Below are 27,191 nucleotides of genomic sequence, written 5' to 3' on the forward strand. Positions count from 1 at the left end.
TGAGACTATACCTTTTATCTAACGGTATAAAGGGTTATCTGATAACCTTACTACTAAATCAGTGTCACACAACCAAAACGGCGAAATCAGGGGAATTACGAATAGAATATGAAACTGATCAATTTGGAAATTCGTATACCGGAAGGTTTAAAAAATACTTAGTGGTAGACTACGTAACATATCAGAATATAGAAGGACGCTAAATAAGTAAGGAATGTCAAATAGAGTTGCAACGTGATAATAGAATATGTCTGATCCTGTGTCGAACGAAATATGGAATAGCTTAAAGCAAATTCCTAACCGGAGTCATATTAAATAGAATATGTCCCGCCCAGGGCCGTACCAAATAGTATTGTCTTAAAGCTAAATCGGCATTTTCCAGACTAGCACAGCGTCTTTAAAATCCATTTAATTTGGTTCAAAATGGTAAGAAGCCACTAAGTATGTAAATTAACGTTAAAATAAGACAATGCCTTGTATAAGGTCACCCAGTAAATTCATTTGTTTGTGTTATGAAGCGTTACGTGATATTATGTGGGATTTCCAAATATGAATAGAACGTTAAATTAGTAATGTGCAGATGGGGAGCTATTGATATTAGGACATGAGGCATACAATAATAATGATCAAAATGATTAGGACGTTTCTTTGTTTCAACTGTATGATTATATATTTCCACTCAACAACAGGTAAGCTAATCAATATATTGTTTGTTTTTGTAATTGATTATTAAACACTTTAACATTGTTGTTTAAAAGTAGTGACCGTGGGAAAGGGTTATTACTACGCATAGTATGTTTTATGACTTCCTGTATATGGTACCCAAGCTCAGTACTGTACCCATACATCATTGTCAACATACAAGTAAGAGATGAAAAATCACCGGCCAGCATCAGTTTTATTGGTTTTATTGTTGAAACTGGCAGTATGATTTTGATCATTACGTTATTAGTTCAGTATCATGAGTATGGTGATCATTTTCTAACTTTAATACAGTTTTAATCTTATATCATACCATTACAACGATTATTTAACACAGGTAAATAAATTTGAATGATCTAAATATCGTGTAGTTGTTGTCAAGCTATGATTACTTTGTTTACGCCGTAAACCTTTTGTTTCGTATTTATATCAATAGATATTTTCAGTGTGAGAGCCGACATGCCATGCTTAAATCTGCATTGAAAGCAGAGAGTATTAATTTTTTCAGTGAATAAGTAAGTGAACATTTTGTATGAAGTTTATTATTTCAAACAATTTAGATACTTCCTATATTATTTGAATTGTTTATGCAATTATTGTCAGGCCTATGCAAGATACGACGTACAAGTAATTGCCCCTTCTAATATAACACCTGTTTATACAGGTCACAATTTTCTTTTCACATTTTACCATAAATAGTATCAATTTACCTCTGTAGAGACATCACCTGTCCTCAAAGGAACTTTTTTCAATTCTCCAAGTTTGGTCTTTACAGGTTATCAGGATGCCAGTTCCCATGTAATTCTAAACAGTAGGTCCTTTATAAAGATAATCATGACAAACTCTGTCATCGGAAGTAGATTTTAGATATATAAGCTACCATGAATAGGTCAGTTAAGCGTAAAAACGTTTTGAATATTTTATTTATCTAAATGTTAATAACATTTTAAGGACAATAACACGTATTCTAAAACGACCCGATTGCTTTCCTATTACAAAACAAAATAGTGTGCTTATTTACTTCATACACATACTCAAAAATCCTTGTGTCAAGACCTACAACTGACATAATAACCTATATAGATGACATTGACACTGATATGACTTGCACCTTCCTACTTCAAAACCTTAATAGATAGAATTTTGGCCCTACAGCCCACATGAATCAATCAATCAAGATCATACTTATACGCACAAGACATACTAACTGACCTATGACATTGACCTTCATATGATCTTCACCTCCAAAACAGCATCTTTGGTCTTACAACCAGGGACATGATTCTGCATTTTGAAAACACAGCTTTTTGTCCAGTCAAATAAATGCTTAATAGATGTATTGTACCCCATTCACATCTAAGATTTTTCTTACGATATATGACGGATTGCACAAAATCGTAAAAGTTCACCGATTCCCCACATTTACGAGCTACTTAAGAGCTGTTTACGATCAAATTTCGATTTATTTCGAGTTACATGTATTACGATGCATTTACGACTAAAATTACCGATTTGTTCCGAGTAATTACGGACCAATACGATCGTTTTACGAGCTATTTACGTGTAGTTTACGAGCTGTTGCGAGTGAATTACGGAATATCATGATTCACCAAAGGCTTTACGAGTACATTACGATTTGTTTACGAGTTGTTACGAGTAGTTGCGTGTTAGATACGAGTATTTACGAATATCATGTTTTTGCAATTTAAATTTGCACGAAGGCGAGCGTGCTCTCCTCTTCTTGTTGACTACCTTCTTTTTAGGTAGCATTGTTGCAGATATGATTGAGGTCTCACTCCTTTGACGTATTGACAGCAAATGAAAGGAACTGTTCGATTTGGCAGCTTTTATAATCATAAATCGTAAAGCATACGTACGTACGCGTAAAGTACTCGTAAAGTTCCCGTAACAAATCGTAAACCCCTCGTACCGCATCGTGAAAGAAATCGTAAGAACTCGTAAACATATCGTAAACATATCGTATTTAATCGTAAAACGAAGTCTTTACGATACATGTATGAGCGCTTACGAGTGGTTTACGTGTTGTTTACGAAACTTACGGCTTGTTACGAGCTCTTTACGAGCTACTCACCGATTATTCAAATCGCGGACGATCGTAAGAAATTTTTGACATGTCGGAAATATTACCTCAACGTTCACGATTGCTTGCGATCGTCTTCGAGTAGTGCCGAGCTATTTAAGACTACCGACGAGCTATTTACGATTGCGTTCGACTGCCTACGAGTTGGCAAATCGTAAGGAATCGTAAGAAAAATTGTAGATGCGAATGGGGTATTAGTAAATATTTCTAGTTCGAACTAGTAAGAACAACTTCATTTTACATTTCCGATAAGCTGATGTTTTAGAAGAAAATGCTACTTTCATGCTTTTATACAGGTATATACCATACTGGGACTAAGTGAAAATCTATGGATCGCGCAAGCGATTCTTGGGTGATTCATAGAAAGTCCCAATGTAGTAAATATCCATAAACGCACATAATAACGAAAGCATAGAGGGAACATCGGATTTTTTATTTTAATTTATGTCGTGGCCACGAGATATAACTAATAAAAAAACGAAAAACAAAAAATGTTATCTCGTGGCCACGAGATATAAACTAAGAAAAAAACAAAAAACAATTTCTTAATTCGTGGCCACGAAATATAATTAAGAAAAAGCAAAAAACGATTTTTGCTAACACGTGGCCACGAAATATAACTAAGAAAAAACAAAAATACTGTTGTTTTTTTTTGCTAATTCGTGGCCACGAAATATAACTAAGAAAAAAAACGAAAAACGATTATTGCTAATTCATGGCCACGAATTAAACAATTTTGTTTTTCGTTGTTCTTTTTTTCTTAGTTAAAGTGTTCGTGGCCACGACTTAGCAAAAGTCGTTTTTGTTTTTTTTTCTTAGTTATATTTCGTGGCCATGAATGATTAGCAAAAATCGTTTTTTGTTTTTTTTTCTTACTTATATTTCTTGGCCACGAATTAGCCAAATATCGTTTTTTGTTTTTTTTTCTTAGTTATATTTTGTGGCCACGAATTAGCAAAAAAAATCGTATTTTGTTTGTTTGTCTTTTTTTGTTATATTTCGTGGCCACAAATTAGCAAAAATCGTTTTTGCTTTTTTCTCAGTAATATATATTTCGTGGCCACGATTTAGCAAAAATCGTTTTTCGTTTCTTTCTTACTTATATTTCGTGGCCACGTGTTAGCAAAATATTATATTTTTTTAGTTATATTTTGTGGCCACGAATTGGCAAATTAATAGTTTTTTTTCTTAGTTTTATTTCGTGGCCACGAATTAAGAAAATGTTTTTTGTTTCTTTTTTTTCTTAATTATATCTCGTGGCCACGAGATAACATTTTTTTTTGTTTTTCGTTTTTTTTTTAGTTATAACTCGTGGCCACGACATAAATTAAAATGAAAAACAATCCGATGTTCCCCTCCATGTTTCCGTACATAATAGTGTAACATGTTAAAAAATACAATTAAGCTAAAATTTAATGTTCTTCTTGAAATTTTGGCATCGAATTTTGAAAGATTTTTGTTTCGAAAATCACCATCTGTGGATATTTTTGTAAATGACTTCAGAATGTGCATGCGGTCTCGCGAAAATATCCATCCTTGATAACATTAGACCAATGTTGTTTATATGAAAATGAACGCCTTTTTTCTTTCCCAAAAAGTGACATAGTGAGTGTTTGGCTGTATGCGCTGCGCACCGATATTTTTTTTTTACTGTTACAGGATTTTTATTAACCATACGCACGTGTACTCTTCATGACACCTAGGTCATTCCCTGATGCTACTAAATAGTTCCGCAAGAACAGAGCAAGTACAAAATATATGTTTTACTGCAGTGAAAGTAAAGGAAATATGCCTCACTGTTATGGAAAACAAATGAAACTTTGTCCTCAATATTTCTCGATATTTCATTAGAAAGTATATAAAAAGAAGCATTTAAAACGATTTCGTATATTAAAGATTTATAATAAAAAGATATGTTTCTTGAAAAGATATACTTTGCTGGAGGGGTCGAAAATTGAAATATTTAACCTGTAACCATTTTTGTTTCATTTTGGATTTCATTCTTTTGCCTATATTTAGACCTGTCACACGTATCACTTTTTTATTTAAAATGGTCATAAGAAAAACTACTTAGTCAATAAATCGGTTGAACATCCTTTTTCAGATATCACTAAGCAAGTTTGTTATGTACTGGATTGATATTGTTTTAGCATCTTTGTAATAATCATGGGATATTGTGCGATTATCCTATTAACCCTTAGCCTGCTGCAGGCGAATTTAACAGCCTTTGCAAACAGCTTGGAACCAGATCAGACGCCGATTAAATCGGCGTCTGATCAGGTTCCAAGCTGTTTGCTACTCTGACAATATTTCTTCCAATTTTGGAGCAAATTAAATGAACTTTACAATTTCCAGCAGACGACAATTTATCTAGCATGCTAAGGGTTAACGTTGCCGTATACTCTTAAGTATAACTTATTAATAATACCTAAGACATTCTCAACGAAAGGAGTTTCAATACGCTATAAACTATGTATAAAAACAATGTTGTTTAAACTATAATTGAAAAGAGATGAAAAGGAACGACAATTTGTTGTTTTAAATGTAGATAAATTGCACTTATGTGCACCCGATTTCACTTTATTTTTACTCGTTTTGCATAATTGGTAGAACAGTGATGTTATTCATCCTGCAGGACCATCACAAACAAACTTGGACTCTTAAGCGATGAAGGTATGAAAAGTAACAGTTAACCCTGCCCTAGAGAGAAACTCACGACCCCTCGACCCCTAGTTTCTTAGTCAGACAACTATCTTTCTTTATGTAGCCAATCGTGCATTGTTATTACGCATATCTGTTTACATGCATAGCCTTATAATAGTCATTGAAATTAACGGGCAATTGTAAAACGCATTTGAGGCGGTTAAATCGGAACAGATAAATGAATTGTATACAGAACAACGTAACAACAAGATATTTCCTTTTTATGTCTACTAATATGGGGGAGGTCATATCAATATCAGACTTGTTTCAAAACTGACAAATCTAAATTCAATTTGTGTTATGAAATACTTGTAGCTGGTAATAAAACACGGGTAAATTTCTTTACGAGTGAACTACCCACAATTGTATAAAATGTTGAATAAATAATTTGCAAACAGGAAGCTATTCGTTTGCTAAAAACGCATATACTTTTGTAAGGACGCCATACAATAATAAATAATAACAAGCAGGTAAGCAAAAGAGTGTAATTATACGCTCTGCAGTGAAACACGCTGTGACTCAAATAACATAAACCGTCTGTATACACGCTCACACGCTATGATTCATATCAATGTGTACGGTCTGCAGTAAAACACTGTGTATCATAAATACATATACGGTATGCAGTGAAACACGCTATGTATACGGTCTGCAGTGAAACACGGTATGTTTCATAGAAACATATATGGTCTGCAGTGAAACACGCTATGTTAGAAATAAGCGTGAACTGTCTGCAATGAAGCACGCTATGTTTCGTATTAACATATATTTTCTGTAGGGAAACGCTAGGATTCATATAAACCTAAACGGCCTGCAGTAAAACACGCTATGTTTCATATAAAATATACGGTCTGTGAAGCACGCTATGTTTAGTTTTAATATACATACGGTTGGCAGTGAAGCACGCTATGTTTTGTTTTAATATATACGGTTGGCAGTGAAGTACGCTATGTTTCGTTTTAATAGATACGGTTGCCAGTGAAGCACGCTATGTTTCATTTTAATATATACGGTTGGCAGTGAAGCACGCTATGTTTCGTTTTAATATATATACGGTTGGCAGTGAAACACGCTATGTTTTGTTTTAATATATACGGTTGGCAGTGAAGTACGCTATGTTTCGTTTTAATACATACGGTTGCCAGTAAAGCACGCTATGTTTCATTTTAATACATACGGTTGGCAGTGAAGCGCGCTATGTTTCATTTTAATATATATACGTTTGCCAGTAAAGCACGCTATGTTTCATTTTAATATACACGGTTGGCAGTGAAGCACGCTATGTTTCATTTTAAAATATACGGTTGGCAGTGAAGCACGCTATGTTTCTTATTTATTAATTACTGGGTTTGTTACTGACCCTCTACGGAAATATGTAGGGTCAGTATGCTTTATAGAGGGCGAGGCGAAGCCGAGCTCTCTCTAAAGCATACATACCCTACATATTTCCGTAGAGGGTCAGTAACAAATCCAATAATTGATTTGTTTTATCGACCACTTAATTACTTCTCCTGGACAAGTAGTATAGCTCCCTCATTTATTGAAAAGACAACCTAAAAAATGAAACGTTAAATCATATAAAAGAAGAAATATTTTGCTTTAATTCAACGACAAAATGCAAATTTCCACCATTTTGAATGGCAATTCTCATGTAGGGCCACCCACTGACCCTCTATAGAAATATAGAGGGCAACCACGTGACACTACTCAACCAATGAAATGGCTAGAATCTGGTGGGAGGTAAAACAAAAACATATATGGCTAACAGTGAATCACGCTATGTTTCATATAAATATGAACGGTCTGCAATGAGATAATCTGTGTTTCATATAAATATATATGGTCTGCAGTGAAACACGCTATGCTTCATATAAACATATACGGCCTAAAGTGTAACACGCTAAGATTTATAAAGTCTAACCAATTCTTTCATATAAGCATATACGATGCGTAGTGATATATATTTCTTTTATCAACATAATAACAATAATATACGCTCTGCAGTGAAACACGCTATGTTCCATATGAACACATAGGTCTGTAGTGAAACACTTTGTTGTGCTCCCCCTCCCCCTCCCCCCCACACATACACCGTATGAGTGGTGGGGGCATATAGATTTGGTTTTGTCCGTCCGCCCGTCCGTCCGAAGTTCTTGACGCGCCTAGCTCAAAAAGTATTTGATATAAATTCATGAAACCTTGCATGAATCTTTATCATGATATGAACTTGCGCACCCTATTTCAAGAGTTATGGTCCCTGAAATAGTCAAATATGCACATTTTCACCTCGTGGCATGCCTAGCTTAAAACGTATTTGATACAGATTCATGAAACCTTGCATGAGTCTTAATTATGATATGCACGGAGGGGCACCTGGAGTCTTCTTCTACCATTAAAGCTGGAAAGTCGCCATATGACCTATCATTACTGTGTCGGTTTGACGATAAATCCAACAAAAAATGAACTTGCGCACCACCTATTTTTCTCCTGGCTTCACCCCCTATTTTCAGAGTTATGGCCCCTGTAATAGTCAAAATTGCACATTTTCACCTTGTGACGTGCCTAGCTCATAAATTACTTAATGTAGATTTATTAAACCATGCATAAGTCTTTATCATAACATGAACTTGCGCACCTTCTATTTTTCATCTGGATCTGCTCCCTATTTTCAGAGTTATGGCCCCTGAAATAGTCAAAAATGCAAATTTTCACCTTTTGACACGCCTAACTCAAACAGTATTCCATATGAATTGATTGAACCTTGCATGAGTCTTTATCATGATATGAACTTGTGCACCTCATATTTTTATCTGCTTACGCTCCCCCCCCCCCCCCTCCCAATCTTTAGAGTTATGGCCCCTGAAATAGTCAAAAATGAACATTTTCACCTTGTGACGCACCTAACTCAAAAAGTATATGATATAAATGGATGAAAACTATCATAAGTCTTTATCATGATGTAAACTTACACACCTTTTATTTTTTTGGCTGGCTCCACCCCCTATTTTAAATATTATGGCGACTAAAATAGTAAAAAGAGCACATTTTCACCTAATTATACTAGCTCAAAAATATTTGATGAAAATTCATGAAATCTTGCTTGAGTCTTTATCATGATGTGACCTTGCACTCTTGGTATTCTTCTTGAGAATGTTAGTGCTTATTACAGAGTTGTGGCCCTTGAAATAGCCAAATAATGGATTTTTGATTGTGATGCTCATAGCTAAAAAAGTATTTGGCCTAGAATAATGAATCCTTTCCTAAAATGTTTGTTGAAGCGATACTCCCTTACGACTGCAAACATTTGAGTTAATGCTCCTCATTTGTGACAAATGTACCAGTGGGGGGACACACCCTGTGTCCTACTGACACATTCTAGTTTCAAATAAACATATACATCGGAACGCTATGTTTCGTATAAACATATTTGGTATGCAGAGAAACGCGTTTAGATTCTTTAAACATATACGGTCTGCAATCTCTGATCAACCTATTTTTCATATATTCAACTTTTAATATACATGACCAAAACGTCATATTGAATTCGCAATTTTGTAAACAAAATGACAATGTGTTCATATACAAATGGCCCATGGATATATGTACATTCACGAAGGATTTTTCATATCGTATTTGTCATTTTTGGAAGGAACATAGAACTGTTATTGCGCCTATAGCGTATAAATGTTGCTTCTACATAAAAATTAAAATTGAAAGTTAATCATTTATTATGTATTTATCCCGGGTTTATTCTTTCTTGCCTTTTGGTCTAAATTTATTTTCCTTTAATTTCAGCGTAGGTGAAGCCATACATAATATAGATTTACGATTAGGGTATCATAAAACAAATTTTATTCAAATAAATAAAATCTTTCGTTCCAAGAATAAGACAAGATATATGTCTACTTATATAGGAATGATGCATACTCACAGTACTAAAAGTATTTAATATAAGTTTAATAATAATATATGCAATTAAGAATGCCTGGTGATTCAGTGAAGTTTCCGGTCTAAACATTGAAATGTTTGTTTTCTATAACAGCCCAGTTATCTCAAAAGGAAACGTTGAAGAATATAACAGAATGCGATCTCAATGCCGGTATTAGATTAACCTGTGCAAGGGACGAGATGATTGCAATACATACCCTACAATATGCCTACAATGTTAGTTGTGAAGGAATATGTTGTCACACCTATGCAAGTAATGACTGCTTTGTTAATGCTGGTGATACAGACATTCAAGACATCCGTCGTGCCTGCTCAGGCAGGTCGTCCTGCAACGCACCAACCCCTCCAGACAAAATAGCCTTCACTACCTGCTCATTAGGTGTAAATGACATTTCGTATATATTTCTACAATACTTTTGCATTCCAAGTAAGTATAAAACATACGTGTTGTTTGTACTATTTACGATTTGTAATGCTTATCATCATGTCGATTTTATATTGTATCACATGAATGTTTTCTCTGTTCATAAGGCAAGATATTGCCAAATTATGTAATAATATAAACCTTGCTGTCATGTTTTCTATCAGTCAGACAGTATTATAACATACCATTCGATATCACGTCAGTGAATATACAGTCACGTTTTCTTGAATAAACCTTATGTAAGATTAATTCATTATAATTTTAGGTTCTCATGCTTAACTTTTTTGTTGTTTTGTTTTGGTTTTCTATTCCCAAAATGATATATTGTGTACCTACAGAGGAAAGGATATCTTCCATTTGTTCAAACGGACAAACGCTTACGTCAGACGATGCTCCACTCTATCTGACAAATGAGAATTATCCAAGTGTAACGACCGGAAGTGCATCATGTTCCTGTTCCCTTGAAGTATACTCCTGCTCTTCCAGCATTAACATGTACATAATGGACGCAGATCTGTACTTAGATACAAGTGCTTGCTATCAGACCTTAGAATTTCTAGATGGATCTAATAAAACACTGTATACCATTGGTTGTGAAAGTCACGACTCAAATCAAATAGAAAGCAGCACAGCGAATAATCATTATCTAAAAATAGATTTCATCAATAACAGTACGTCAAACCAAGAAGGATATTTTTTCATTGGCCTCGAAGGTTAGTTGAAACTCATTCTAAACAAGTAGTTCATGGACTTTATAATTAGAAATACAGTTTTGTTATTGTGAGATAGTTTTCAAAAATATCAAATATTTGCAATAAATAAAATATTTGCACAGCATAGCTCATATTATGTCAAATACATGTATATATTTTCTACATAAAAAAAAACATCCATTATCAATAATGGATTAAATTTAAATCATGAAACACATGTGTTCTTTTGATATGTTTAAAATCTGACATGAAATTTTAGCGATGTGTTTCTATTATAGTAATAAACAGTCTGTAATGAACTCAAAATACAGGCAACATGTACATGTACATAATTTCTTACAAGAACACAACAATATATGCATCCTCTAATTAAAATGCAATAGAATTTATGTTCCGTAGAAACATTTAACTTTTTTCAACCAACATAAAAATTGGCACGTGACTGGCCGGGTAAATGGGTAAATTTTAGTAAATACATACAATAAAAAAGAAAAGCGCATTTTATTTCTCGGCTACGCCACTCGAGAACATGCAGTATATGAACGATAGTTTGACCTTTCAGAGGATAAATTAAATTTCCTCACTATCCGTATATACAGCTAATGAAAAGTGGTTGCTATTACAAATGTATTTATTGGCTAAGAGTTTGATACCATTTCCAATTATTTGAGAGGCTAATTACGTATTGATATCTATGTATTAAATGCATAGTTACTATAACATGCAATTTTTTCAATCTCGTTCAACTCTCATTATTATTATTATTACCCATATTCCGTGTAAACATACAGTATCATCAAACAACGTTTATTTGCTTTTTCTTTAAACAAACTTTAGCTCTATCTAAAGGTATTCATTTTGTTTTAGCTTCTGAGTCTGGAGCATCTTTCCGCCTCAGCTGCAGCTATGAAGAAGAAACATGGTGTGTCGGTAAATATAACATTTTACTTCCACGTGGTGAACATATTATTTGTCGCCGAAATACATGGTTATTGTCATTTTGCATAAAAATAACATTCATAATTTAAAAATCTAATAATTTCTGTGTTCATGATGATGACGATATGATATCATAACAATGTGTTAACCATCGACTTAGAAGAGATTATAAAAATAACTTTGATATAAGATTTATTTATTGTAGCATTTTAGAAATATTAATTGCGTCAGGCCCAGAGACTTTTAGTTTGTTAAGATTTGTAAACATGAAAACTATTTGTGTGTAAAGGATGTGGTGATGTACCAGTGATCGCGAATGGAAATATAGAACTCAGCAATGTGAACGATTCCTCCTACGAAGCAGCAGCAAATGTTATCTGTGATTCAGGTTATGAAACAAATACGTCTACTATAAATTGTCTTGCTAATGGTACATGGCCTGATCCTGTTTGTACAGAGAAAGGTAGGACTGTTTCTGAGGACTGATTGTAGAATGTATTTGTAAACGTCATTTTCTGTAAGACACTACATGACAAGAACATGAAAAACAAATAGCTGGTTCTTGTATATAGTCTTCTTGTGCTCGCGTTTATTGTACAATGAAAAGATAGACTTAATGAAATAGCTAAAGTAATAATAAACTAAAAATATCATATATTAATGGTTTATATAAGTACATATAAACAGATATCATGTCAATGATACCAGCAGTACCATTGCCACAGATATATGAATGATATTCCTAAAGATATTCGAGCACAGTGCTGGTTCATTTGCCTGAACCGCACTTTTGTTTTATCTTCTAAATGTAATAAGACTTCCTTCGAATTTTAAAATTAAAGTGCGTTTGTTTGCTTAGATTGTTAGCATTGATGACTAAAGTAATACAACAAATAAGCATAGTCATTTTAATTAGGTGTACGGTAATATCTACACATTAATGTGACTGTATGATACAAGTTTTTTCTGTCAAGGTAAATTATTATACAACAAACTAAAACAGTATAGAAATGTATAATTAATGATTGAACATTATGCATGTAGGTATATGTTATTATATTGTTAAACAGCCGCCTGTACAGAAAGTCAATGGAGATGTACTAATGGAGACTGTGTATTAGCCAGTCAGAGATGTGATAATATTCCCGGCTGCACGGACCTGTCTGATGAAGTCAACTGTGATGGTAAGTCCAGTAACGAGTACATAAATCACAATCAGTTAAATGTAGTAGTAAAAAACGAGGTAAATTACAAAGCTGATGTGAAAAGTGCCTAGATAAAGTAATCTTACTTGACGGGTGCTGAGAATGAATGTGGTAAAATGGACATTTACTTACTATATATTGAGTAAAGCATGGATCTTTATTTACGAAAGAAACATTTGAATATTCAAATCAACTACAAATCACATCTCCAGGTCATTCACTTTGCTAACGGTTTATTTGTTTTAGCTCCAGTCTGTCCAGAAGGTCTAGAGTTTTGCCCCCATGATAACGGAACCGACGTTTGTGTCGACAAAGCAGTTGGATGTAGTAAGACTCACGATTGATTTAACAATTATTTTGAATTTTAGTTTGAACAAATAGCAATTAGCTTACAGTATGCAATGTTTTAGACACCAGTCATTGACTAGTTTAATCTCAGAGCATAATCAACCAGTAATGATGTTAGAACATATATCACAACCATTTTCTGTTTATTGCTTCACTGTAAATGTGTATACGACCATTATGTAATGCTGTAACTATTTAGCTTCTTGTAATTGCATAGTTTGAGGCAGTAAATATACAAATCTTCTTCGAATTTACGTTCATTAATGTATTTAATATGTTATACTATATTTTATTTTTCTGATATTCAGACTGTGGCACAGTTCCGTCGATACCAAATGGAGTAATAATAATTGAAGACAATTCAACAATTGGGTCCGTGGCTAACGTTACATGTAATGAAGGTTACATTCCGAGTAAACAAACTGTTACATGTCTGACTACCGGTTCGTGGGAGACTGTGTCTTGCACTGCTAAAGGTAATTGCAATCCAAATAAATACTTTTGACTTTTGAAGTGTTGTTTTATTTAATGTTACTTAAATAGTCGTGTTGCTGTTACGCATTTTCCTTCTGTACACAGCATAATTTTATCATATAGTTTTAAACTAAACCAGGAAAGACATACTTTAATTTAAGCAAGAGCATAGCAAAATATATAACATATCTTTAATATTTACGCCTTTCAGGAATGACTGTGTACAAAGCCAAAATGTTTCAAGAAATAACAGCCGTGTAGCATAAATCTGATTTAGAAAGAAGACAATGTAATATTCCATTAACTACGATGATATATTTTATATACGTGTAGTACAAACGTTCAAAGACAAACAGTGTTTTTGATGGCGGATGGAAACGTACAAATAAATCATATAACATTGATGATAACAAGACGAGGATTTACCTATTGCATTACATGATATATCCTAAGAGCTGTAACACTAGAGGTTATTGTGTACTTATATCTATAGACAGTAGTTTTCAGTTTTATGTCTTAATCTAATACAATTTGGTTAAATTTTACAGCCTGTGGGACACTGCCAGCAATTTCTTCAGGAAGATACGAACTAGTCGGTTCCGGTACAACATTTGGAGCTTCGGCAAGAGTCATTTGTAGCACAGGGTACACAGCTGATAAACAAAGTGTAATTTGTCAGTCCACAGGGATATGGGAATCCGCTGTCTGCACGTTGGCAGGTACAGACTTTAGTTACTCCTGCCCCTATTTCTGTTTTCTGTATGCAAACTTATCTTCTGAAATAGAGGATTGAAATTATTTAGTACGGCCATTCTCGCCTCTTGGAGTAATTATCCCATGCATCTTAACTTCGTTATTATCGCTATATAGCCTGGGAAGCCGTTGATAATATTCGTGCTTTGTTAGAAGAAATCCTAATATCTATGCATTAAAGATTCCACTTAATTTGCGCTAATAAGTGTTAATTGGCATTTATCGAGTTTCTGTAACTTGCAGGTAGAAAACAAGTTAGAAATTGTCAAACTGGATTCCTAGGATAACCGCTATGTTATTTATCTACCATTGTCATTATTTTCAGTTTACAAGGTTCCGAATACAAACAAAAAAGAACAGTTATGTTTGTAAAAAACAAACCTTTTCAATTAATCACTAATATACCACGTATTTTCACTTCTGCCGGAACTCTGTATGAACAGTAAGCCTAACACTGGAAACCAAGCTGTGCAGTTTTATTTGTTGTCGGTTTATATTTGTTCTGTCTTGCCTGAGTTTCTTTTCTATGCTTAAAGATTGTGGAACAGTGCCGGACGTAGTCCATGGTATTGTAACTCTTAACAATGACAACAATACGACGTTTGCAGCTACTGCTTCTGTAGTATGTGAAAAGGGATATCAACCAGCTAAAGTCTCAATTACTTGCCAGGCTTCAGGAATGTGGGAAACGCCGTTGTGTGAAACTACCGGTAAGCGGACAGTAGATAGTTCAAAATTGACTATACACTAGTACTTAGCTACTACACGTAATTACGGACACATTATTATTATTATTACACTGCTACAAAACTGATTTTACGGTATCATTTCGTCACGAAACTGACTATACGTTACGTCTGTACTTTTAAATATTTAATGCTTAAGTTTTTCGCTAGAATTACAGTTATTAGCGTAAAAATACATTTTAGTTTGGTTCTCAGGTAGTGCTAGTTACTTGTTAAATATGTACAATGAATAGTTAACAGCTGGTGTTACCATACTTATATTGGCTTATCTTATCACACTGACACATTTTATATATATTTACAGATAACAGCACACCTTCAAACGGTGGGTCTAAGGATGACAAACCTACATTAAGCCTTGTGCTTATCATCGTTATTGTAATTCTGTGCGTGCTATTTCTTGTATCCCTTGTACAATTCGTAGTTATGTGTTTTCTTCAGTGCCAGATACATAACATACGCAAAACAGCAGCAGGTATATTACATTGTTTTACTGTAAGTTACATGAACCAAACCCAAAGTCTGTTGTTGGTCATTGAAACGAAAGAAACGATTACTCCGTTTACTGTGAATGCGCTATATGCATTCGTCATTTCTTTATGTTTCAGTTATCTTTAGATCAGACACTGCTATAATTGTTTTTATTCAATAGACGTTCATTATAAAAAAAATGACCATGTAACATACCCCAAAATTGAGAAATGACCATTAAAATGTGATTCTTTCAGTAAGACAGCATTTCAAACACACAAAAATACAAATTTTATATAGGCTTATCCAACCAATTTTTATTACAATATTTCTTCAGATAAATCGTGGCATTTAGAGGCAAACTGCCCACTGACACCTGCTATACTAAAGAAAGAATTGGAAAGTCGAGCATTCAGCCAGATACTTGTAAAATACTTCAAATTTCACAAAAAAATACTTTGTATTGCTTCATTTTGACACAAATTGTATGAACGTAAACATAACCGTTTTATCCAATCAGCTTATGTCTCATTGACTCTTACGGGTTACTCTACACTTTTTTTCATTCAGTCCAAAGCCGCGTTTCAATTACAACATCTAACCTTTATCTGTCCTGCATAATGAAAAATGTTCATCAATCCGTCAGAATGAAACCATAATTAAGCCTTTTCCAGATCACAAATAGGATGAAAACGTGGCGGTGGAAAAGTGGGAAATTTTTATATCGAATGAATGTGTACATTTTTGCCTCTGATCAAGCATTTTATCGACCGCATTCGCTTATGTTCAGCGCTTCGAGGCACTTTAAATGTAAGCAATATATATCAAACAATTTTAATCTAATTTATTGAGCATTTTTATGTCAACTGGGGAAATAACACAATAATATCTTGGGTGTTCGTACAGTAAACACTATTATCCCGCGGTATCTTGGGCGCTATCTATCTCAATCTGGAAACAAATCTAACGTGATCGAAAATATTGCATCTTTGTTGAAATTGGTTTAAAATCTCAAGTTCATTTGTTGCAGATACAATCATGTACCGGCACTATGTTTTCTATGCAACTTTATCCAAAAGTATGTTGGAAGCCAAAGCCGTTTATGCATATATTCATAATGGCGCCATACATTTGCAGAACTTGCTTTGATATACTATTTATCGAAACATTCACCTGTAATTGCAGGAGAAGATTCTGAAATTTCTAAAAGGATATGTATGACTGTTTTGGGGAGTGTTCCAGTTTTAGGATGGATACCTATATACATTACCTGGAAGGTGTTTTACAGAGACGTGTATCAAGGTGAACCCTCTTGACTTTTAGATTTAATATTATGTCCAAATGTTATGGTTTTAGTTTCTTATATTATCAGTTTATCTTTATGCTTTTCATTATTATATGCCAAGTTTTGAAAAACGGACGTATTATGTGATGGCGCGTGCGTCTATCTGCCCGTAATAATTCGTGTCCGAAGCATAACTCAATAACTATTTAAATCTGGCATGTAGGTAGCTGGCGGTAAAACAATGTGAACATAATTTTATAGCAATTCTTTAATTTGGCACATGGATAGATGGCGCATGAAATAAGTTTGTGGGTCAAAGGTTATGGTCACATATAGACGTTTCATTATATTTTGCATTGTCAAACTTTTTGTTTGCACAAAAATTTCATCAAAATTGTGATTTCTCATTAGAAGCTCAATGTGACAATAGACCGATTGATAAATAATGTTCAGATTACAGTGACGTAGAATCAAGTACACGACCCTACTTTTTTGTCTGCTGAATTTCCTTCGGATACAAAGACGCTTCGTAATTTGATATGATAATGTGATGATATGTATTAATAAATGTTGGGTAAAAGTAATAATTGTTGCACAATATATATGAATATAAAGTCGTAAATTTGAAATTAAACGCCGATTCATTATTTTACGTTCTTGAATAAGAGTTGTATTGGAATGTGACTTTGTTATTATTCGAATGTGATCTTATGCTGATGTAATATGCATACCGAAATGTTAATAATAAAGATTTGGAAACCTTGGAAAAGTAGGGTTTAAAAATCTAGATTTGTAGAGCCATATTAATTTTGTATTAAATGTGCAGAGTTACCTTAACGCGACGATACATATATGACGTCATATATGCATAGCTGGCCAATAATTGGATACCGTGCAGGTTCCTGATTACTGTCATAGGTTGTAGTAAGGAGATTTGAAGTAAGGATATGATAACAAAATTTAATGTTTTTCGAGTTCAGTACCTATACTATATCGTGTGCTGAAACAAATGAAAATAACATTTTAGAGAAATATCATTTGCACTTTATTATTATTGTAAAATATATTGCTTTGTTAATTTTACAATGCCGATATGTATATAAGTTCTGAAATAAATATTCTTTCCAAAACATCCAAATTGCGTTATAGGCGTAAACTTGTATTTCCAATGAGCATTCTAAGTTTAGTGTAATGTATGGTGGCTAATTTCTGCCATTTCGCGTTTTCGCCCCGCGACTCTTGCCGAGCGAAAACAAGAATTAACAAGTTAAAATGGCGGGAGTGCGGGGCGAAAGTTCGTTTTTTAGCGGAGGCGCGGTGCGAAAACCCGCTGTTTTTGCATGATTTTGTAACTGGTATGTCGGGGGCGCGGGGCGAAAACACGATAATTAGCGCTGCTTAAACGTCGAGTTTTCGCACCGCGCCTCCGACATTCCAATTACTAAATCTCGACTTTTCGCCCCAGAGCCCGCTATTTATCGTCTTTTCACCCCGGGCCACCGCCATTTTATCCCTCTTTATCCTCGTGTTTTCGCTCGACGAGGTCACGGGACGAAAAATCGATAGTGCACAATCAGTCACATAGATAATTGCAACATGTAACACTTACAAAACGAAAATGCAAAATGTCGAAATTAGAGAATTAAAATGGCGGGGTTGCGGGTGGACAACCCGCTAATTGGCGAGTCGTGGGGCGAAAAGGCGATATTTAAGAATTACTGTTGCAGGGGCGCGTGGAGAAAACTCGCTAATTGTCGGAGTCGCAGGGCGAAAACTCGAGATTAAGTGACTAAAATGGTGAAGGCGCGAGATGAAAACACGATAATTAGCGCTCTTCAAAAGTCGAGGGTTCGCATCGTGTCCCGCATTTAGAGTTACTAAATGTCGATTTTTCGCCCCGCGACCCCGCTAAGTGTCCTGTTTTTACTCCGCGCCCCCGCTTAATAGCGAGTGTTTGCCCTGCACTTTCGTCATTTCAACTTGTTAATTCTCATGTTTTCGCTCGGCGGGGTCGCGGGGCGAAAATGCGAAATGGCAGCCACCATAGTAATGAGTTACATTATTTTTTCGAGACAAGTAAGATATATAAGGTTTTAATCATCGAACCTTTGTTTACGAACTTTGTTTACAAACTTAAGTCATGTAAAGTGTATGACAATGGTTATTTGTCCACTTTTTGCACATAAAATAGTCAGCAAATCTAAGCTTGTGCTAGCAGACATGAGGAATGTTGCAAATTTCTTTTCTACTATTTTTTTAAAAATATACTTACCAGTTCGTGCTCAAATGTTACTTGCGCCAATGTAAGTTCTTGGGATATAGAGAGCTAAATTTAGTACTTCTGCGCTGAAAGTTGCCTCTTTGGTTTTTGATAAAAATAAATAAATAAATACAATTTACAAAGAAGCAAAACTTTAGAGTGTATTTTTTGCATATTACAGTTAATCATAGAAAGCAAGATAAGAAAGATAAGGGTTCCAAGACAGCCTATTCTAATAACTCGTACAGTGATGTAAGTTGGAGTAAAAATAGGATGAGATCAGATGAAGTCAATGAAAACGAAATAAGGTTGGAGCACCAAAAGACAGAAACAAACGAAAAGGCAAACAGCAGCCATACAGAGGATAATGCAGGCGTACAGAATCAAAGTTCCACAATGAAAGCTGCCCCATCCATCGAGCATGACGGGTAATACTTATGACTTTATAAATAAACGGCAATGTCGTGACAATAGTGTTAGTAAGTACGAGTAAACTAATATTTGCACATGGGCAAAACTCGAGTGTCAGTAGTTAGGTTTAGTCATTTTTACATGTCACATTTATACAGACTTCGAAACAAAAACATAGAAACTAGTTGGACTAACATTTATTCCAGTATTATCAAGGGTCAGCCTCACTCAGTGCTAATACAGGCTTACGAGTACTTGAAAGCAAGTAAGTATGTCATATCTGTTCACCGTTATCTTAATGCAGATTAACCGTAAGTGACAACATAACGTCACTTATCCCGAAAACTTAAAGTAATGCATGGTAGCCGTTACATAGGTAGCTATAATACTGCCGTGCCCTATTAGATCCCCTGTATTAAGTGTTAAACATTCAGCGCTGCTCTCGTCCTTAAATTTAATTTTGACAATCGATAGGTTTCGACGTAAAACAATTCAAACAATGACTTGAAATGTTAGCAATGCGAGAACTGCAACTGATATTTGGCGATTTGTGAGAAAAGCAAACGGACCAATACGTTGAAATATGGACAATTGACAATATGTAAACCTACAACTAAAAACACGAATATTTTATTAAATCCTGCATTGTCAAACTTTTTGTTTGCACCAAAATTTCATCAAATTGTGACTTCCCATTAGAAGCTCAGTGTGGGAATGGACCGCCTGATAAGAAATGTTCAAATTAGAGTGACGTAAAATCAAGCACACGGCCCTAATTTTTTACCGGCAGAATTTCCTTCGGATACAAAGATGCTTTGAATTTGATATGATAATGTATTTATTTGTATTAATGAGTTCTGAGTAAAAGCAATAATTCATTGCACAATATATACGAATATAAAGTTCTAAGTTTAAATTTAAACGTCGATTCCTTCTTTTACGTTCCTGAATAAGAGTTGTCCTCTAAAGATCACGAGACTTTATTTTTGGATTTTGACTTTGTAATCATTGGATTGTGATCTCATGTTGATGTTATATGCAATCTGAGAAGTAATTAATAAAAAACTTGGTACACTTGGAAAAGTAGGGTTTAAAACAATCTTCTTTCAATTTGTAGAACCATATTAAATTTGTACCAAACGTGAAGAACTACCTTTAATAGTCTGTGGCAAATTGTAATCCTGTGAATTTTTTTCCTATATTTTGAAAAGTTATGTTTTTATGAAAGCTTATGTGATACATTTTAAGAATTCCATTGGTAACATTTTTTCAGCCATCATGTGGCAGCCATCTTGAATTTCAAAATGGCTGCTATATTTCAGTTAGTATGCCCATATATATTCAATCTAGCCTTCAAATAAACCTGTTTTTCTAATTAAGAAATGGAAATTGATATTTCTAAATAGTAAAGGATTGTATTTATAAGGTTTCTTTAAAGTTTTAATCAAATATTGATTTTATATACATGAAAAACATAATTTTCAAATGAAATTATAGGTAGAAAATCGTCTTTTTTATACATCTATTTTTTAAATGGTAAAATGTGGTCATTCTTTAAAAGAAATAGTATATTTATCTAAATACATGCTTAAGACATTCACATTAAACATAGTATCAATTATTTAAAGACATTGTATTTATAAATCTTAATTGACAGGATGTAGAAAAAAGTCCCTGCTGCAATGAATACCTATTATAGTGTAAGAAAACACAAATATGGATAATGGTGATGAAATAAGAGTTGTTATCTGATTTTCTTTTCATTTAAACATCATTGTAACTTGAACTCTCTTTACATGTAAGAGTACAGCTTTTCCAAAATCTAATACAGGAAGCCTGCTACAAATAAAATATGATAGTGGATACTGTTGTAGAAGGCAACAAAAATTAGCATTAGCAGTTTTGAATTACTTTAAGTATAATAGTAAGATATGACTAATAAACTTTCTGCAGCTTTACTAAAGCAAGCACAGTGACTGTTAATAGCCAATTTCAGCATATGAACTTGTTGGTGTAACATGTGTGCATATAAATTTGGACATAGATAAGCATATCTGTATGAAATATGACGAATTCCATCCCACCCCTTTCCCTCACACAGTCGCTGTATTTGATAACTCTTTCATTTTAACTGTAACTATTATAGTCCCAGACATCTATATGAATTAGAAATCCATTGCTGTGCTACGGAAGGTATACGTCAAACTGTGAATAAATACTTGCAGTTTAACTACAAAATGATATATTTTTCACACACAGAAATATTTGATATGTGTTCTTTCGGGATCTGATGAATTCAGTCTTATTTAATCCAATATCTTTAGACAACTGAGTATTAACAGTTGCAAAAAAGGGACCATAAGTATTACAAGCACCCAATGAATGAGTCCTTAACAAGGCCTTATTGAAACAATTTTTGAAGAAAAAATGCATTTTTGAGCGCTACCACTTAATTAAATACCTGTTAACATTTGTTCACAAAGCAAGCTTAATGGCTTGCCAACCATAGATATTGCAATAACATTGTTAGACCTTGCTTGTAGGGGAATTAATCTTCAAATCTACAACCTTTTTATATTGTATTTACCAGTTTGGTTTAACGATTACTTGAAATGTCGACTATCTATTGAGACTAGACTGAAAATGCCGCAGAAAACTGAAGTGCCTTTACTTCATTGACCTCTTGTGGTATTTAGAAATGGTAAGCAACCACATCTAAAAGGTTTTTTTAGTATTGTATGAAATTCCTGAGATGAGGAAAAGTTTTACTACACATGCTGATATGTATAAATATTGTCATTTCTAGTTAAAATTTACTCTGGCTGAGCATCACCGAGTTTTACATTGGCACTTCACTTTATTCTTCTAAATTTAACGCCTTTGGTCCTCTTTTGTAATCTTCATTTCATTCATCTTGGTCCAGTTAATGTTGAACTTTTTCTACATTTTAAAAGGATATTATTGACATACAAATTGAATACTCAGTTATATGTAAATAATTTACTACATGTATTAAAAACTGGAAACCATTGATGCAAGAAAAGCAAGGGAAATATCTTTCTACTTGTGTAGAACCTTATCTCTTTAAAAAAATCATAATTAACTCATTGAACAACACATTACATTTTACAGAAATGTAAATAATATTTTATTTTTGACAATCTAACTGGTCATTTCGTACAGTTAGCAAGGTACCTGTGTAGCCCAGTGGTGAAGGATGTCGGTATCAAATCACTAGACCATAGTTTCTGAGGGTTCGAGCCCTGCTTTGGTCATCATGTGAGTCATCCAGCCTGCTTGCGGAAAGTAAGCGGTTCAACTAGGAGCCCACGTATGCCCGAAATAATGTCAAGAAGGGCACATGAGTCTTCCTCAACAATTACATATAGAAAGTTGCCATTTATCCTGCACTATGTCAGTGTGACGTAAAACTTTAAACATATGTAATTATGTACAACATAAGAGTGTCTTGAAGAAGTGGGCCAAGAAGTTTTGTTTAATTTTAGGGTTCATGTCCCACCAAAACAATTTAGGAATATGGCAATTTTTCAGCTCTGAATGGTAAAGGAAGGCCCAGGTGCCCGCCGTTATAGGCATGAGCAGATGCCCGGGTAGAACCAATATTCTTCGGTAAATAGCTCCATTGCTAACCTAACTGAAATAATTTTACGTCACTTGAAGGATTTAAACCCTACATAAGTGGTGGCAAAGTGATTTGAAAGTCAATGTCCAGCTTTGAATGGTAAAGAAAGATCTTTTAAGCACTCAGTCATACATTGCTCTGAGACAGCCGCCATTTAATAAAAGTATAACACCACAAAATGAACATTTGATTATAATCACAACAATTTACCTTAAAGTTACTTCCCGGTATTTCCTATTTATTTAAGTTAAAACTTTTATAATAAAGCATTGTATATGATAACTGAAGTTCCAAAATGGAGAAAAATTGGTACAGTGTGAATGTTCATTCTAAAATATCTGGATATATTACTCACATTTTATCATTATCTCCCTTTTAATTAAACCAAAATGATAAATACTGATAATAACACACAAGGTTTACCTTGACTTATTTAATGTAATAAATGCAGTTGCTTTGCTGATAATTGAATAATTTCAATGATATAGGATGCCAAGAAGCAAATACACATTTTTGCTTTTTACCTCCCTTTACTTTGTCTTTATCATGTTATCGCTATGCTTTAAATTGTAAAGATTAACCTAAAAGGCATGCAGTATGGCTGATTTAGACATATTTTTTATAAAGAAATGTATTTTGTTCATGTCATAATTGTATTTTGAAGATATTGCAAATTATACTAAATTCGTAACATTACAAGCGAATTATCTCCCTTTAAGCAACAATTACTCCACTTTAAAACACAAGATAGAATTAAATGTTCAATTTAAACTTGTTTAATAGCAGAGATACCGGCGCGGCGAAGCGGCGCCGATAGCGTCGCATTACGGTTAAACGTGTGAAAAACAAAATGAATAAAACTGTGTAAAGAATTACTATCGAGTTGAAAATTCGTGGTACTTTTTTGGAATCGGTGTTGTTCGGGTTTCTTCCAGCACACAATGCTCATAGTAATTAATCAGTAAGACGTCAGTAGACGCTTGCTGTTTACGGTTGACAAAAGCGTTTCGCTTACTGCTTTGAACGTTGAATAAAAATGAAAATGAGCGTCTGATAATAAGAATTTAATGCTAAATACATTTTCTACGAAGAAAAAAAAGATAAAATACAATATTTTCAATGCGAAACGATTTTCGTCACGCTTCCATAACTGAAATTTATTATATATACTTATATTTGAGTTGATGACGTTATACTTCCACATTGGTGCAGTGGTTAGCGAGTTCGCGTTGAAAACCAGAGATCGGGAGATCGATTCTCACCAAATGCATTTTTATTATTTCAGTTTTCTGTTGTATTTATTCATTTATTATGAGTTTTGAAAGCATTGTAAAAAATAAAGTCATTCATGTGAAATTTAACAAGTGTTTTGTTAGTGGTGTCAGGTTCCAATGTACTATCTGTAGATAAAACTTATTTTTAAAAAAGGTTTTTGGATCAAAATATACAGGCATTGAACTGTGAAAAGCACATAATGCTCTTCTCCCCGTTCACATATATTTCATCCACAAGCTTAAAAATCACTGACCAGAGTTTATTACTAGGAAAAAAAAACTATTGCCTATGAATTATCAATAAACATCAAAAAGGCTCCTACTACCATTCATATTCTATACCAGTACTGCTAAAAGATTAACCATAAAATGTCATAGACTGTTAACTTAGCAGTTCAGTAAATAAAACAGGAGTTTTCGAGAAATTCGGCAAACAGTGATTTTCTCTGGGTAAAATTCTCATCACTAACTTTTAAAGATGGCTAGTCTTTTGGATTTTAAACAAGCTTTTTACATGTAGATGATTTTCATTTTCCCATACTTGACGTCTATCATAGCAGTATATTTGCCTAAAAGTTAGACACATTCTTCCTCCTAAAAAGAACCGTAACTTTCTTTAGTTCGTATATAGCATATTTGTTGAGTTTTCGCATGTCAAGATTTAATCTTAATGCATTCTAAGACATTCATTCAGAAATCATGAATTATCATCAATTCTTAAAATTTTAATAGATCTTAATGAACATAAACTTCCTAAAACGGATCCAGATAATTCCAGCAGCACTCCTTTAATTTCAAGGGGCACTGGTGATTTTTCAAGGGAGCTCTGCCTTCTAGGTAGCACCTAAGTTCATATTACACCCTAGCATTTATGTAACATACAAAGTGCATACAGTACATTTTAGAGAAATTTAATTGGTAAGAAAATGGAAAATAGCATAATTTGAGGCGGCCATTTTGAAATCAAGATGGCCGCCAAAATAATGATGATAAAAAATGTTACCAATGGATTTTGAGAGGTTGGGTGTTTAAACTTTCAAAAAAACACAACTTCGTAAAATATAGCAAAAAAAATCACAAACTCTTATTTTCAGATAATTGGACACAGACTATAATGCGACGATACATATTTGACGTCATAGATGCATGGCTGGCCAATATTTGGATACCGTGCATGTTTTTGATTACTGTCATAGGTCATTTTATTATCGGCTTGTTAAAAGTTACTGATAAAATCATATGAGGCAGGCTTTAAAGGGTTAATCAAACACATACGAATAAATCCTAAATGTTTTAGTTGTGCAAAAGGTATGATATTGTGTCTGAAACTGTTTTCATTTTCACTCAATTGTGTAATTGCAAGGGAAGTAAACTAGTAGATATGCCGGCTTATAAGTACTGGCCTAAGGCAAGAGTTTTTATTCTTTGTGGATCTCGGCCTTAAATTAAATTAAACTATCATAAATTTTCCATTTGTAAAATCATTTTTGGTTAATTCAAGGACTTAGAAATCAATTTCTAGACTGTATTCAATATATTTATATAATTAGTATGCTCGCCGTCAAAAGTACAGCTTTGTATGCTTGTATGAATTTGATATTGTATATATTGTCCTATCCCGAACGAATGGGAAGTTCCCGTAATTTCCATGTTAACTAGTTTTCATTTTTCTTCCTGTGTGTTTTGTAAGTATTGTTTATTGATATATATCTTGTTTTAGAAAAGACGACTAAAAGGAAACAAAATTCAAATGCTCGGACGTGTCAGATATATAGGAAATTAACAGTATTGAGCAAGGGGAATTAGCGGAAAGGAATTAAATTGTAGTAACTGTCAGTGTAAATAAACGAGAATTTATTGCATCGCGGATTATCATTGCATGGAGTCTTACTATATATTGTGAAGACAACTATGTAGGCATAAAATATATTTCTGCCTATATGTGAACAATATTATTGTGCCTTTTACATATGAAGTTGCTTACTTTGCTATATTTATGTCTTTGAATGTTTGATAGATGCATGTTTCAGTAATTATTTATATTTCACTTGATAAAGTTGTTATAAGTTATGCTTACTACGTTCGATAACTGCTTCCTGAACATCTGACCAGTACTCGCTCGCCTCAATTCGAACCTGCGACCTGCCTGGCGGGAGATCTCTTCACTTTTATGCAAAATGTTATACCGTACTTACTGTTATATCGTAGTGGTCATTTCTTCTATGCCTGGATTACCTTAATATTACCTTGAGTAAGATATGTACTGATTACTGTACATTTATCATGCAATGTAAACTAAGCAATTAACCTGTTTTCTGAAATATATTTGTTACTTGAATAAACGCCTGTTTCAAAGATATTTTGTTTTTTAGTCTTAACATCTTATCAAGGAAAGCATATATTTGTAAATGTATTATTTGCCTCAGTGCAAATTTGCATATACAATTCTTTTCGTGATTCGGGCCTGTAAGCGCACAACCAACACAAAGTCTTGTCAGGAAGAATATAATTAAAGACATCTGAGATTTTCTTTTGCTGTCACTTTTTTTCTGTTTATTTTTAATTTACTCTTTGATCATTATGTACCATTTAATACAACTGTGATCTTACGGGCTATAGAAACCTGGCAGCGTTCTGGATTCAAAATTGTATTTTTGTAAATGTCCTGAACAAAAATGGCTACAAGTTACAACATAACATAATATTTATATATTTTTGATTAATTTGTTCAACACAAGTTTATGTTTATATATTTTTAATGACAAATCGTATTAAAACTTTTCTAAACTAG

The 27,191-nt window shown here is 33.7% G+C and overlaps 1 protein-coding gene across 5 annotated transcripts; it reads left to right on the forward strand.

Moving 5' to 3' along the window:
- LOC123527074 (uncharacterized) lies at positions 1 to 27,191 on the forward strand. Of its 5 annotated transcripts, none has more exons than XR_006681624.2 (15): positions 1 to 689; positions 9,549 to 9,881; positions 10,217 to 10,591; positions 11,459 to 11,521; positions 11,820 to 11,993; positions 12,601 to 12,714; positions 12,982 to 13,062; positions 13,392 to 13,559; positions 14,106 to 14,276; positions 14,847 to 15,020; positions 15,361 to 15,531; positions 16,713 to 16,829; positions 19,254 to 19,500; positions 25,495 to 25,708; positions 26,121 to 27,191. XR_006681624.2 is itself a non-coding variant. In XM_053523098.1 (15 exons), the coding sequence occupies exons 3-15, from the start codon at positions 9,635 to 9,637 to the stop codon at positions 26,131 to 26,133; spliced, it is 2,115 nt and encodes a 704-aa protein (XP_053379073.1). In that variant the 5' UTR covers positions 4 to 689; positions 5,414 to 5,476; positions 9,549 to 9,634; the 3' UTR covers positions 26,134 to 27,191. The 5 variants fall into 5 exon arrangements, 4 of the variants coding, with proteins under 4 accessions (XP_045162277.2, XP_045162276.2, XP_053379073.1 ...); XM_053523098.1 differs by lacking the exon at positions 25,495 to 25,708 and adding an exon at positions 5,414 to 5,476 and having other exon boundaries at positions 4 to 689; XM_045306342.2 differs by having other exon boundaries at positions 25,495 to 27,191.

This window comes from Mercenaria mercenaria, chromosome 14 (genome assembly GCF_021730395.1).
Source record: "Mercenaria mercenaria strain notata chromosome 14, MADL_Memer_1, whole genome shotgun sequence".
Lineage (NCBI taxonomy): Eukaryota > Metazoa > Mollusca > Bivalvia > Venerida > Veneridae > Mercenaria > Mercenaria mercenaria.

Bases quoted from the DNA above. Each gene is read 5' to 3' on its own strand.
- LOC123527074 (XM_045306341.2), top strand. From the start codon at position 605: ATGAGGCATACAATAATAATGATCAAAATGATTAGGACGTTTCTTTGT. The intron at 10,592-11,458 runs GTTAGTTGAAAC...ATTTTGTTTTAG, and splicing joins TTTTTTCATTGGCCTCGAAG to CTTCTGAGTCTGGAGCATCT. The intron at 11,522-11,819 runs GTAAATATAACA...TTGTGTGTAAAG, and splicing joins AGAAGAAACATGGTGTGTCG to GATGTGGTGATGTACCAGTG.